Source organism: Eucyclogobius newberryi, unplaced genomic scaffold (assembly GCF_026437365.1).
Source record: "Eucyclogobius newberryi isolate DKJ021-1_F unplaced genomic scaffold, fEucNew1.0.hap1 SCAF_3, whole genome shotgun sequence".
NCBI lineage: Eukaryota > Metazoa > Chordata > Actinopteri > Gobiiformes > Gobiidae > Eucyclogobius > Eucyclogobius newberryi.
The window spans coordinates 34,257,237-34,270,473 of NW_027315945.1; the positions used below are offsets into that span (position 1 = coordinate 34,257,237).

The window sequence follows — 13,237 nt, forward strand, 5'->3', positions numbered from 1 at the left end:
ATGATACACCATCATGCACGATACACCATCACGCACGGTACATCATGCACGATACACCATCACACACGATACACCATCACGCACGGTACATCATGCACAATACACCATCACACACGATACACCATCACGCACGATACACCATCACACACGATACATCACCACGCACGATACACCATCACGCACGATACACCATCACGCACGATACATCATCACACACGATACACCATCACGCACGATACACCACCACGCACGATACACCATCACGCACGATACATCACCACGCACGATACACCATCATGCACGATACACCATCACGCACGGTACATCATGCACGATACACCATCACACACGATACACCATCACGCACGGTACATCATGCACAATACACCATCACACACGATACACCATCACGCACGATACACCATCACACACGATACATCACCGCATATCTCAATCTCCGTCTGCCTCATTTTGCAACTTCGAGGAAAATTTACATCCAAATTCCAAATTGCCCCAAAAGCAAACAACAATACATCACCACGCACGATACATCATCACGCAAGATACATCATGATACACCGTCACGCACGATACACCGTCACGCACGATAGACCACCACGCACGATACATCACCACGCACGATACACCATCACGCACGATACACCATCACGCACGATACACCATCACGCACGATACATCATCACGCACGATACACCATCACACACGATACACCATCACGCACGATACACCATCACACACGATACACCATCACGGACGATACACCATCACGCACGATACATCATCACGCACAATACACCATCACGCACGATACACCATCACGCACGATACACCATCACGCACGATACATCATCACGCACGATACACCATCACGCACGATACACCATCACGCACGATACACCATCACACACGATACACCATCACGCACGATACATCATCACGCACGATACATCATCACGCACGATACATCATCACGCACGATACACCATCACGCACGATACACCATCACGCACGATACACCATCACGCACGATACACCATCACACACGATACACCATCACGCACGATACACCATCGCACACGATACATCATCGCGCACGATACACCATCACGCACGATACACCATCACGCACGATACATCATCACGCACGATACACCATCACGCACAATACATCATCACGCACGATACATCATGATACACCATCACGCACGATACATCACCACGCACGATACATCATCACGCACGATACATCATGATACACCGTCACGCACGATACACCATCACGCACGATACACCATCACGCACGATACACCATCACGCACGATACATCATCACGCACGATACATCATGATACACCATCACGCACGATACACCATCACGCACGATACACCATCACGCACGATACACCATCACGCACGATACACCACCACACACGATACACCATCACGCACGATACATCATCACACATGATACACCATCACGCACGATGCATCATCACACATGATACACCATCACGCACGATGCATCATCACACATGATACACCATCACGCACGATGCATCATCACACATGATACACCATCACGCACGATGCATCATCACACATGATACACCATCACGCACGATGCATCATCACACATGATACACCATCACGCACGATACATCATCACGCACGATACACCGTCACGCACAATGCATCATCACACATGATACACCATCACGCAAGATGCATCATCACACATGATACACCATCATGCACGATACACCATCACGCACGGTACATCATGCACGATACACCATCACACACGATACACCATCACGCACGGTACATCATGCACAATACACCATCACACACGATACACCATCACGCACGATACACCATCACACACGATACATCACCACGCACGATACACCATCACGCACGATACACCATCACGCACGATACATCATCACACACGATACACCATCACGCACGATACACCACCACGCACGATACACCATCACGCACGATACACCATCACGCACGATACATCACCACGCACGATACACCATCACGCACGATACACCATCACGCACGATACACCACCACGCACGATACACCATCACGCATGATACACCATCATGCACGATACACCACGCACGATAAATCACGCACGATACATCATCACACATGATACACCATCACGCACGATACACCACCACGCACGGTACATCATGCACGATACACCATCACGCACGATACACCATCACGCACGATACACCACCACGCACGATACACCATCACGCATGATACACCATCATGCACGATACACCACGCACGATAAATCACGCACGATACATCATCACACATGATACACCATCACGCACGATACACCACCACGCACGATACACCATCACGCACGATACACCACCACGCACGATACACCATCACGCACAATACACCACCACGCACGATACACCATCACGCACGATACACCATCACGCACAATACACCACGCACGATACACCACCACGCACGATACACCATCACTCACGATACACCATCACGCACGATACACCACCACGCACGATACACCACCACGCACGATACACCATCACGCACGATACACACGCACGATACACCATCACGCACGATACACCATCACGCACAATACATCATCACGCACGATACACCATCACGCACGATACACCATCACGCACGATACACCATCACGCACGATACACCATCACGCATGATACACCATCACGCACGATACACCACGCACGATAAATCACGCACGATACATCACCACGCACGATACATCACCACGCACGATACACCACCACGCACGATACACCACCACGCACGATACACCACCACGCACGATACACCACCACGCATGATACACCATCACGCACGATACACCATCACGCACGATACAACATCACGCACGCAGGCACCTTTAAGATTTAGTAGTACGGTAATATTTGTCCAGTAAATGCAAAACCTGTGCGCGGTAAAATTTGACAATAAAGATCACTTTTTATTATTTTTTAAACAGAAAGCAACAAAAACTAGCATAAAAAACAGACTAAGCAAGTAAAGAAATAGAAGAGAAATATACATATCCACATGCACAGACATACATTTTGGGTTTTTTCATGACACATTTTGGAAGATTGCGCCGTATTACGTCGTGAATAAAAGTGTTGTGGTTTTTCTGTTACTTTGTGTAATAAACCTGCTGCAAGTCGGTTAATAACTGCACGCTTTCCTAACCAAAGCCGCAGAGTGTGAAACGTCTGCTACAGGAAATCCTTTAATAATGTCACAAACGCAGACCACTCTTGTATGTGCGCAGATGTACGTGCAGTATCCTCCAACCTGTCGCCTCACGCACGCCGCTGCCCAGGCCTGTCCCGGGTTATTGCTGTGGAAAAGTACACGGCGCCAGTGCCTTACGTGTGAATACTTGACTCTCATTCATTACGAAACGCCGCCGCGAACAGACTGGGAAAAAAAAACACTCAAACTACGGGAAAATCGCAATTGCAAAGTGTTTTCTCCTCGTCCCGTTCCGCCGCCGTAAACGAAGTGTACGGGTTCGTCAGTAAACGGCGCGAATCGGGCATGAATCGGGTCCGTCGATTAATCGCAACTGAGCAGTTATCGAATCTGAACAATCGTATTTCCGAATTTCAAAACGCACGTGGAGAAAGAAGCGGTTTTGTGACTCAAACAAAGCCAGATTGACATCAAAATGACACAAGAGATGCGTAAAATAAAGATACAAATGTGCGTGTTCTGTATGAAAAAGCAGTTGTTGTTTTCCAGCAGCTTGTGTCATCATCAAGTTTGTGAAAGTCAATGTCATCTTACCTTCTCATCGTCCATTCGCTGCATCGTGGCGGTTTTGTCGGGAGAACTCTGCAGCGTCGGAGGTAAAACTGAGCCAGAGCCTGAGCAGGACAAACAGAGACGTGTGTGTGTTTAGTTAAAGGACACGGCGACGGTGAAGTTAAAGTGCACAAACCGGCTGCAGGAAAGATGCACACAATAAGTGAGCGCGCGTGTACAGCCCCCGCGGCCGTCCCAGGCCCCCCCCCCTCTGGCTCCTCCCCTCACGGGCCGCGTCAGAAGTGAAGCGAGGTCACGGCCCACTCGCGGCCCACTCCAGCGTCGCCTCGGTAACCCAGAAGCGCCAAAGCGAAGCAGAACGAGCGTTTATTCTACAACTTCAGAAGCAGAAAAGGTTTATTGTTAAGTCACAAACACAAGAACTCGCTTTGGTGATTCAACATAAAAGAATGAACGATGATAAAACAACATATATAAAGTGAAAAAGAGGTGCACTGCTTTCTGGGGCCACGCGTTTGTCTCCATGGAGATGTGACATTGGTTACACAGTGGCATTAAACACATCGGTCTGAATCACAGGTGTTTTTATCGTTTACGAAAGACAAGAAAAAAAACTTTTAATCATGAGTTGGATGCCTTTTAAGATAAAATTGCTAGTATGTATGTGTTTCATTATTATCCTATTTTGATACTCATTTTCTGGAATAAACACTCTAAGACGGACACAAAAATAGCTTTTATAGCAAAAACAGTGGCATTATTAAATCAAAATGTAAAAAGAATAATACCGTATTTTCCGCACTATAAGGCGCACAGGATTATAAGGCGCACTGTGGTTTTTTGAGAAAATTAAAGGCTTTTAAGTGCGCCTATAGTGCGGAAAATACAGTAAACTATTTCTGATTTTCATCATTAATGCACTTTATACATAAATATTCTCAGTCTAGAAGCCTTCAGTCGTCATATTTCAACCTTTATTTGGTTTAAAATGTATTCAAAAAGTCTAGTCTGAACTAGATCTAAACTAAGTCTTTTAAAAACCTAAGTCTTAAGGAGAACTAAACCATAACCAAAGGAGTTTGAAACAAGGTCTAACCCAAAATGACTCTACAAAACACAGAAGACACTTTATTTTTACGTGTCGGTTTATCAAAACAACGACTCAAAAGCACTGACAAACTATCTGTTTAAACATGTGATTTAAGAGAAAAGAGGAGATTTTGAAAACTGTTAAAGCGTAAAATTTAGCGATTTTGATACATATTTGATGCTGAAATTTGGTCAAAAGTAGCAATTCAAATCACTGTATTTCTGTTTATTCTCATTTCTAATTGTACGTTTGTATATATGATGTTTGCTCAAAGCCAGGACTTGAACTCTCAAAAATGTTCAAGAAATAATCCCTAAAACCACTGGTCAGCGATTATGTTTATGATTATGACAATTATGGTTATGATGATTATGTTTCATCGACAGGTCAAACATTAATTTCTATTGTACATTTAGACTTTTAAAAAACATTAAGCCTTTTAAAAAACAAACATCGACTAGAACTCGAGTAAAGTTTGAAACACGGTGACTGAAGGCTTCTAGATAGAGAATATTTACAAGAAAAGTTTAATATTGATCAAAATCTGATTATTTTTTCCAGTCCAGTTTTAAAAATGCAGTAGAAAGTCCAGATAAAAAGTGTCCACTCTAAAAACGACTCGAGTACAGAAAACTTAAAGTGACGTATGACAGGTTTTTACGATTTTCTAATTTTGACTTTATTTGGTGTATTTATTCCTGTTGTACATATAAACGATAGTTTTACAACAATCGAGCAGGTATTTGTGGAGAAATCTTTGAAAAAGCTGTAGAAAAATGAGAGGAAGTGACATCACACCAGGGACACCCCATTCCAGTCAAAGTTTATGCAGACTTTACACAAAGAAACAACTTTTTTGACTCCAAACATTGATTCAACAAAATAAAGTTGCTTTCTATTTATCACATAAAACAAATTGTGATGTTAGATGAGTTTTGGCCCAGTGTTTGCTGGGTAATTTCTTAGTGTGATGTCATCAATTACAAACAGGAAGTGAAATTATAAACCTAACAAATGAGCTATTCTGTGATTTTTATTTCTTTCTTTCTTTTTTTAGCTAAATTCTAAATATATTTATCTTGACTGCATTTCACTTCCATGACCTGACACAGCCCCTTTAAGCACAATACTTTGAGTTACTTTGGTGCTCGCCGCCCGCTCCCCACCGTGTCCTGGTGCCCGCACGCTTGCATGACAGAGAGCCCCTCGTGCACGCTCGGAGCGGGCGCTGAAAGGGGGCTCTGTGCTGCTCGTGCCCTGGCCGCGCCCGCTACTCTCGGAGGGGGCGCGGACACAAAGCCTGGTCATGCACGGATCATAAGACCGGCTCAGTGGGCGGCAAACAAACGGGGCGCCTTCCTAAGTCTTCACCGACTAAGCCTCGCCGCCCGCTTAAAACCTGCAGGAATTTTACAAAGTTGTGGACATTAAAAAGAAGAAAAAAAAGCCTTTCCAGGAAATGCTCTGTGTATTTTATTGTGTATTTTATCATTAAGAGAGAAAGCTTTGGAAAAGTATTGGCGTTATGTAACTGCCGCACGGTCCAATCAGAGCACGGCGTTCTGAGTGTTTTCAGAATACTTGGACAGTACATTGTGTTATATTCTGGCGTGAGAAGACTTTGAAGGTGACGGAAACGGCTTTATTTTGTGTCGCACTGCGCATTATACGTTTGTATGTCACAGATTTGAGAAGGAAAATCACACAAACAATAAACGAGGACAGTTTATTTGGAAGACGATACAGAGCGCTTCACACAACAGGAAGAAATGCATTAAAATCACAGACATGACAGAAACATACTGAGAATAAACTAGACTAATGATGGTGTTGTTGTTACACTTTTCATTTGAACATTTGGATTGAAGAAAGTCTTTAAAATCAAAAGATTCAGTTTGATGACGGGTGATAATGACAAAAATGTGCCTGTTTAATCGCCTTGGGTCAAGTATTGTACCGAAATGGGTCAAATGTACCATATTTTCCGGACTATGCACAGACAGAACTGTGGTAAGTGTCTGGTATGTTGACGTAACATATGAACAGTTATTCAGATAACTATAGCATAAAGAACATGCTAACAAGTTTACCAAAGCATCAGTTTTACCCCAAATCACTAAATCCATTGAATTCTTCTTCCTCTGTGTCACTTCTAAACAACTCCACAAACTCCAGAGGAAGAGGAAGTGCAGATTCTTCTTCTGCGTCGCTTAGAGCCTAGAGCGCCCTCTTGTGGTTGTCAGTGTGAAAATAACAAATAATACCACATGAGTTGCTCTAGAGTATAAGTCGCACCCCGGCCAAAACTTTGAAAAATGTGTGACTTATACTCCGGAAAATACTGTATTTGTTATGTTTTTATCAGCTCATTTTGCAGCGTTATGACTTTTATTTAAAATAGATAAAGGCAAAGCAAGTTTATTTGTAGAGCACATTTCATACACAAGACAATTCAAAGTGCTTCACACAACAGGAAAAAATGCATTAAAATCACAAATGTCATATGCACAGCTAAACAAAAGTGTTTTTAGCTTAGATTTGAACATCGTCAGAGTAGAACCTGTCTCACATCTTCATCTGCGTTTGATTTATTTCGTGCAGTTCCAAGTCCATATTGCGTGATCTAGAACGTGTTCCTTTGATTTCAGGAAAGTAAATGTAATCTGAAAAACACCAGATGAAGGAGTAATAGAACCTGAATACAGCTGCTCAATACATATTTTCAGTACGTGTTTTTACTTATGTCACAACAATAGTATGTCAGCAACAAAACGATATTAAAATTGTGTTTTCCGAGTATCATCAGATGTAAAACAAGCCAAACCAGGTCCTAGATTAGACTAAATTGCACAAATGTTGGGGAAAAGCGCTGTAAACGAGGTGAACACCGGTCACAGCTCATAATTTCCCATTGCAGCCGTAATGATCTTATTAAAAGCTGATTACCTCAAACAATGACGCCTTTACAGCACTTTGTCACCGCCCGTTTTATCGTAAGCAAAGACACACATTTATGACACAGGAAGAGAGTCACACGCACAAGTCTAAACAGGAAAGATAAGGCGCGTACGAGATATGACGGAGCAAAAGAGTGTGTCAGTATAAACACATTTGTACAGAATAAATACATGCGTTTACTCAAAGCAGCTTTTAAATGTTCTTTTTAAAATTCTCCTGATTATAGTTTTCATTAAATCTCAGAAATGTCTTAAATAAAGCATTAAATTAACTGTAAATTGAACAATGAATATGTTTGTGTGTTTACAGAGCAGATGATCAGCTCTTTTACAGCTTTTGTAGTTTCACATACATTCAAAACATATAAATGACACATTGCCCATTTCGACTGTTAATCTTCCTATTTATATATATAAAAAAAAAAAAAATCAGTTATTTCTATATAATCACAGACGTTGTACTGGGATTTTGTAGAAAGTTAAGGAAACATTGACCTAAATGAACTTCAGAGTTTTCAGGTTAGATTTAGAGCGAGTTAAAGAGCTACACTGCCCCCTTGTGGCGAATTGTCAGACTCATTCACTGAACGAACATTTTAGACTATTATGAAGGGAAATTGTTTAGCCAAAGTAGACACAATCAAACACAAGTTTAAACGAAGTTGTTCAGTACATCTTAATATAAATTACTGCCAAGCCCATAACACCGTAATTTCATGGATTTAATTATTTTAATTGACATTATTTTTGCCTCTTTTCTTAAATGAGATAAATTTACATAGTGATTAAAATAGATGTATATCCATTTATAAAAAAATTTAATTATATCAAATAGATCTTGTTATTCAACTGTTGAGCAGAATAGCACCACCGTGTGGCAAAAAGACAGTAAGGCAGCGTGTTGTGCCTTGATGAAAATGGTATTGAGCCTTTTATTGAGCCAAATAGTTAAACTAGCAGAATTACTTGATTTTGTTAATAAAAGTAAAGAGACAGAAGCAAAAGAAAAAGTAGGACAAATATACTCGATACTTTTGAATTACTCATTTAAAGAGTCAGACATGTACTTCACACAGATTTAGAACTGCTACGGCATTAAATGTAGTGATTTTGAAATTTATGCAGATCTTTGGTCAACAGAAGCAAACAAAATCAATTTCTTAACTTTTTCTACAGAAGTTTGTTTCTACTTTCGTTTGTTCAAAGCTGGGGCTTGAACTACAAAACTTAAGCCAGAATGTCACTGCGAATGTGCTAAAATGACCCCTCAAACCAAATACACACTTTCTACTTTCTGTCCAGATTAAAATTAGAAGGAAAAAAAAGTAATTGCTGGAAAAATTAAGTACAGATTGCAAAAAAAAACTGTTCAGTGCTTTTCCTTTCGTACTTTTTGTGTTACTTTCCACCTTTTATACCCATTTGTAACCCCTCAGAAAGTTTAAATATAGAATTTGACTCTACACAGGTGCTTTTTGTCACTCAACTTTTATTTAGTCTTAACAAAACAGTTATAAGACCATTTTATGGATTTGAAATTGTTTGTATTGTGAACAGCATTAATTTAAAAGGACTGGAGAAACCGCTCATGTTTAGACTGTAAAGAGTTGTGCGTGGTTCAAACGTAAAAGGTAACAACAACGGTAATGTCTATGCGTCGTCTTTGAGTGGACGCTCCGGGTCGGGGGTCGCCAACAGTTACACTCTGCCCGCAAAACTGCCTTCTTCAATGCCTTCATCCCAGTTGTTCACCTGAGAAGAAGAGATGAAAAATAAAAAACACATTCTGGAAAGTGAGCGGTCAAACAGTATTCGATTATGTCCAATAATGTCTCTATTCTAAATCAGTTTGTCTCATTTATTTGTGCCGATTACACCTGCCAGAGCCAAAAGATGTTTACCCTAGTGGCGAGTCTGATACAGTGCAGATAACTATTACAAAAGTCAAAATACAACTGCTTTTTATAGTCAACTAGTCACGGTTAATTGAGTAATTGCCGCAGCAGTTCCATTCCATGAACCCAGCCGACAAAGACAGTAACAAAGCAGGTATAGCACTTTATTATTACTCTAGACACTTCATACAACAGTCATTTACAACCGTGTGATTTTTCTAAGTGTGCGGTTTTAATCCACAGTCATTCCTCCACGGTTATTAAAAGCATGTGATTTGGAGGAAGAAATTTAAAATAAATTGTCTCTGGCACAGATAAAAAGCCTCTAAAATAATAATAATAATAATAATAATAATAATAATAATAATAGACATTTGTCTTTATGGAACAAAGTATGACTGAAATTTGTCATCAGTCGATACGAGGGGGGGGGGGGGGGGGGAAATGTGATTTGTGTGTTTATACTAGAGTGAAACGTACCCATACTGAGGGGCAGATGCTCTTGTACACCCTCTGGTACCAGTCACAGGGCGTCGTGTCCTGGTCCTTCGCCGACAGCGCCTTGTTGCACCGGTGAAAGTCTGGAACAGAGAACAGCGCGCCGAAATTACAGTCACAGTCCCGTTTATATCCTTCTGACAAGCATCGCGATCGCAGCAGTCGTGATTTGGGATTAAAGTACACATTTTAAAACACGTCTGGGTGCATTCACAGTTGAGACGAGACTGAAATCTGCTGAACATGAAGAATACACACTTCAGAACATGCTCGCCGAGGTCTACACTAGTGATTCTTGACCTTATTTTGCCCCCAACGACCCCTAGTTTACCCATGGAAGTGTTGACGGCCCACGCATCTTTAACCTACCTAAGAAACTATTGTCTTCAAAGGGAAAATATAATGTATAATATAATGATTTCCTGGTTAATAAATATGTTACGGCAATTAACTTGACATTCCTTCAATCAAATTCACAATCTTCCTCTTTTGTAGAACCTCAGAAGTTATAAATCTCTTGATGTCAGCTTGTTTTGCGTCTCTAGAGCTTGTCCGTGTCCCACAGTGACCCCGGTTCTTGTCCCACAGTGACCCCTGGTTCTTACCCAAGTAGTTCTGGAAGCAGTTCCGGGTCTGGTTAGTGTTGGGGAACCTGGAGTCAAAGGGAGCGGTCCTGTAGTTCTTGATCTTAGACTCAATTACGTCAGCCATGTTTACGGTTGAGATCTGAGGGAAAAAACAAACGGAAGCGACAACGTTAGCATTAGCAATATTAGCTGTCAACATTCAAAGACGTCCGCATCACAACGCAAATATTGCAGCAAATACTTTATGCACCATTAACAAAAACATGTATCATTCATCTTTGTGGCGTCGAGATTGTAATTAAAAACGATCGAGACATTTTCTGCCAAGTGTACGCGTATGACCGTTATCAAAGCTAACAGCTAACTTAGCACGGCGTTAGCTCAAATGCTAACAGGACAGAAAAACGGGGTTAATCGCGTTGAAATAAATCGAATCTGGACGTCATATTATGAAATACAATAATAAATTAGCTTCAGGTTGATGGTGAAATGCTATGGTGCAGGTTTCAGCGCGATAAACAGAGGTAAACTTACAGCTAAGCGCGTACCGAGTGTGTTTCTTTGCCCTCTGATGTCCTTTCTGTGAGCGAAGCGAACGTGGGGAAGTGCGTCATACGTCATTACGTCACATGCGTCTGCTTTTATGACGTGAAAGAAAATAATAAATATTGTTTGCGGTTAAATATTTGTGAAGAAAATATGTGAAAAAAAAATATAAAAATATATATATATATATATATGTATATATATATATATATATGTATATGTATATGTATATTACATAGTATATATATTTAAAAATAATTAAAGCCTATATATAATAACTATAGCAGTACTCATAATGTGTATACTTGTTTATGTCGGCTATTTGCTTTAGCCCTATATGAGGAAAAAGTATCCTATTAATTAACTAATCAAACTAATCAGTTTGTGAATGTATAGGATATTCATAGAAATGTATAGGATAATCTCTGAAAATCATTCAGAGCTCAATCCTCTTGTAAAGAAAAGGGTAAGGCAAGTTTATTTGTATAGCACATTTTGGTTTATCAAAGTAATTCAAAGTACTTCACAGAACAGGAAAACAAATAGAAAATAATAATAAATAATCATTTTAAGATGAAGTGTAAAAGAGACGAGTTCAGATCAAACCCATCCAGTCATATGCATACATTAAAATCCCGAGCTGCCTATAAATGGTATTAATGTGTTGGTTTTTCCTCTCTCAGTCGGGACAGGCCACTGGAGTGTGACGTACCGAGCGCAGAAATGTGCTTTGCCCTGGACTTATTCCCTGATGTGGGACACAGGAGGTCCTTTCTCTGCATCTTCCTGTCCAGGACAATGTCAAAGATCACAGGTGTCTGGCGTTTCCTGCCTCGCTGTGGGCTTCCTTCTTTCTCTTTCCTGCTAATTCTACCACTTTTTGGACTTGGAAGTTGCACTGTGGAACCTTTCTGGTGCAGGTTTCCGCCACAGACGCATGGAATTCTCTGCCCACTGCTCAAACTTCACTCAAATTAAAATGTGTTTATTTCAAGAGTCAATAGATTCTTACCAGATGCAAACATTAGAAATCTCAACCGAACGTTACTTAGCCTTTAGCGCAGATGACAGTTTTACATGATAATATCTCAAATAAAACACTCTCAACAGTGACTTTTAACAAGGCTTTGACCTAATTGAGGTCGATGTATTGGTACCAGCCCAAACCTTCTTGATGATTATGTGCATTTGTTGCGGGCTAATGCTAATGCTAATAAAGAGGAAAAATGTCTCAGAAGTTTGATAAATCAGCCACGTTCCAAACCGATCATTAGCACGCGTCTGCTAATTAATACAGCATGTCTACCTACTCGCTTAGAATGTTCCAGAGTATGATTTTAAGCCTATCTGGGCAATGTTACAGGTCAGATCTGTGGAGAGGCAGCGTGAGAAAGCAGTATTTTGAGAAGTATAAACAACTGTGATGAAATTCACCGGTAAAATACGATAATAAGTTAAAAAGTGAATGAATTAAGTAGTATTTATTTTGATTTGAGTTTATTTTGAGTTTCTTAAAACAAGCTTTGCCAATAGCACAAGTAAGTTTTGTTGTCATTTGAAGTGCAGGAGCATTTTTGTTTTATGTCTTCTTCTTATTTTATTGATCCCTTGGCAATGTTATTCAAAGATAGTCAAAAGCGCTTATTACCGTATTTTCCAGACTATAAGTCGCACCTTTTTCCATAGTTTTGGCCAGGGTGCGACTTATACTTATATTTATACTTATACACTGTACTCCGGAGTGACTTATATGTGATATTATTTGTTATTTTCACACTTTTCATACTCATACTTATATATGTTTTTTTCT

At 40.6% G+C, this 13,237-nt stretch overlaps 2 protein-coding genes across 3 annotated transcripts in view; both read right to left on the reverse strand.

Moving 5' to 3' along the window:
* The window catches only part of slc2a3b (solute carrier family 2 member 3b), a 28,712-nt gene extending 24,779 nt beyond the window's left edge, over positions 1 to 3,933 (reverse strand). Inside the window, exon 1 of the mRNA XM_072460951.1 lies at positions 3,876 to 3,933. Within this exon, the coding sequence (XP_072317052.1) occupies positions 3,876 to 3,899 (24 nt within the window). The 5' untranslated portion in view covers positions 3,900 to 3,933. The remainder of the gene's footprint in view (positions 1 to 3,875) is intronic.
* Positions 3,934 to 9,373: 5,440 nt separating this feature from the next.
* Positions 9,374 to 11,502, reverse strand: cox6b2 (cytochrome c oxidase subunit 6B2). 2 transcript variants are annotated; one of them, XM_072460227.1, is made up of 4 exons: positions 11,430 to 11,502; positions 10,900 to 11,020; positions 10,277 to 10,377; positions 9,374 to 9,653 (listed from the first exon to the last, which is right to left on the reverse strand). In XM_072460227.1, the coding sequence occupies exons 1-4, from the start codon at positions 11,493 to 11,495 to the stop codon at positions 9,600 to 9,602; spliced, it is 342 nt and encodes a 113-aa protein (XP_072316328.1). In that variant the 5' UTR covers positions 11,496 to 11,502; the 3' UTR covers positions 9,374 to 9,599. The 2 variants fall into 2 exon arrangements, with proteins under 2 accessions (XP_072316328.1, XP_072316329.1); XM_072460228.1 differs by having other exon boundaries at positions 11,416 to 11,487.
* Positions 11,503 to 13,237: the final 1,735 nt, after the last annotated feature.